Genomic DNA, 1,976 nt, shown 5'->3' with positions numbered 1-1,976 from the left:
GTCGACATATATCTGAACTGTGTCCTCATCTCCTGTTGTTTGAATGAATGAATTAATGAATAAAATAGCATGGACAATTAGTTTTCAACAGTCCTGATAATCAAGGCCAGATTTTTGGGTGTTACAGGGACTTCCTGTTTCCCTTCTATCAGAAAACATCTCGGCACCTACTGAATAATTGTTGAATTCCCTACTGAAGGGTTAGATTTTGAAGCGCTGTTACTTGGAGTAGAACCCATCACCATCATCACTCTCCATGTCCCATCTCCTTTTTTCTGATTCTAAATCAAAGTAGGAAGAGAGAACACCTTCATCAGCAAACACCCTGAGCCAATTCATTCCTGCCCAAGGCCCTGTTTCCCTGCTGCCCTTAGGTTAGCAAAACTGTGAGCTTAGGGTCATTGGGTCAGGGTCTGAGAAAGATGGTGAGGGACAAAGGGAGATAGATAGATAGACAGATAGAAAGAAAGAAAACAATGATTTACTTTTTCATTTCTTCCAGGGATCACTGAGCTGAGATGTCCTGAAAGGAAAAACTAACAGCTCTGTCAGCCCCCTCCCAAGTGCCTAATCCTCAAGTATCCTTTTGGTTGTTTGCTGCCAGTCTATTTCTGTGGTGGTTCCAGCTCTGCAGGAAGCTGCTACCAGAGTCACCATGGGCCTACAGATCCCACTGACATGCCCACCAGAGCATTCTGGAGGCTCCAGTTGCTGCCACAGCTCTGGGGGCTGCTGTGGTCCTGGGTCATGAAGACTACACAGTATCGGAGTTGGAGGAACCAGAGGACCAAGGACCTGCTCCCGTCTGGAGCCTCTCCTCTTCTCTGCCATGCCTAGGGCTGAGCTACCAAAGTGTTTTCTGAAGTAAGCTAATTCCCTTTGCTTTCCAGAGCTCTGTGTTTATTCCCAACTCATGCTTCTGTCCTTGACCTCGTGACAGACTGCTCACCTCATTCCCATACTAACATACAACCCCACTAAAAGGGTTTTGTGAGTTGAGGGGTGTATGATCCACTTGTGTCTGTTCCTAAGATAGGCCTATGTACCCAATGTGGGGCAGCCTCCCATAGGGCAGAGAGGAACGCACTGGACAGAGGGTGCAACAAGAAAGCATAGCTTTATTCTTCACAACACAGGGATATTAAAGAAGGAGGGGAAACACTGAGACCAGCAGGATAAACCCCCTGGGAGAGTACTTGAAACTTATGAAGGAACATCTCAGTAGGAAAGAGGGGACAGGAGCAAAGAAGCACCAGGCTAGGGCTGGTTCCAGTCATTTTGGCACTTTCTTTTCTCAGATATTTTCACTTAATCTCATGGCTCAGGTCAGCAGCAGTCCCCAGAACTGTGACCACAGCTGGAGCTCCCGCCTTGCCTGTCCCGCACTTCCCCTGTCACAGGAGTTGGAGCTCTGGCCCCGGCAACGGTGGGACCTGTGGCATCTGTGGTGACTCAGGCAGCAGCCACCCTCGGAGCTGGGGCCACAGCCCCCAGAGCTTGGGGCACAGCCAGAGGAAGCTGGAGGCAGACACTGTGCTGGGCTCTTTACAGGGCACTTGGGCAGAGGCTGGTACTGCTGCTGGTTCTGCTGGCAGAACATCTGGGCAGGAGGTCGGGGAGCCTAGGCAAAATAAAAGCAAAGCAAAATACGTGTCAATGCAGGTTTCAGGCCAGGGCCTCTTCATGCTTTGCTTTAATTGTGGATCCCTTTCCCTAAACTCAGTCTGCCCTCCAGCCAGGACCTGGGGAAGGGGAATGCAAAGGGATCTGAAGTTAAACCGGCCTGATACTGCTCCTTCCTCCGGCCGTCTCCCCTGCCTGGGAGGCAGCTGACACTCCTGGGTGGGCCTCTGGGGCTCCTGCGCACGCCTCGCGGGGCCTGTCACACCTCCGGGTCCGACGCGAACAGCGCCTCCTGCAGGCGTCCCGTGAACACAACGCCCATGACCCTCCAGGGTGGCGTCTCTCTGGACGCC

At 51.8% G+C, this 1,976-nt stretch overlaps 1 protein-coding gene across 1 annotated transcript; it reads right to left on the bottom strand.

Annotated features, from left to right (window-relative positions):
- Positions 1 to 1,326: 1,326 nt before the first annotated feature.
- On the bottom strand, positions 1,327 to 1,600 carry LCE3A (late cornified envelope 3A). The gene is given in 2 exon segments (XM_011980985.1): positions 1,327 to 1,380; positions 1,382 to 1,600. Coding segments are annotated over 2 exon segments (273 nt in total).
- Between the last annotated feature and the right edge of the window lie 376 nt (positions 1,601 to 1,976).

The sequence above is a fragment of the Mandrillus leucophaeus genome, unplaced genomic scaffold (assembly GCF_000951045.1).
Source record: "Mandrillus leucophaeus isolate KB7577 unplaced genomic scaffold, Mleu.le_1.0 Scaffold1049, whole genome shotgun sequence".
Taxonomy (NCBI): domain Eukaryota; kingdom Metazoa; phylum Chordata; class Mammalia; order Primates; family Cercopithecidae; genus Mandrillus; species Mandrillus leucophaeus.
The sequence above is the reverse complement of the archived record's forward strand: the minus strand, read 5'-3'. Positions and strand labels throughout refer to the sequence as shown.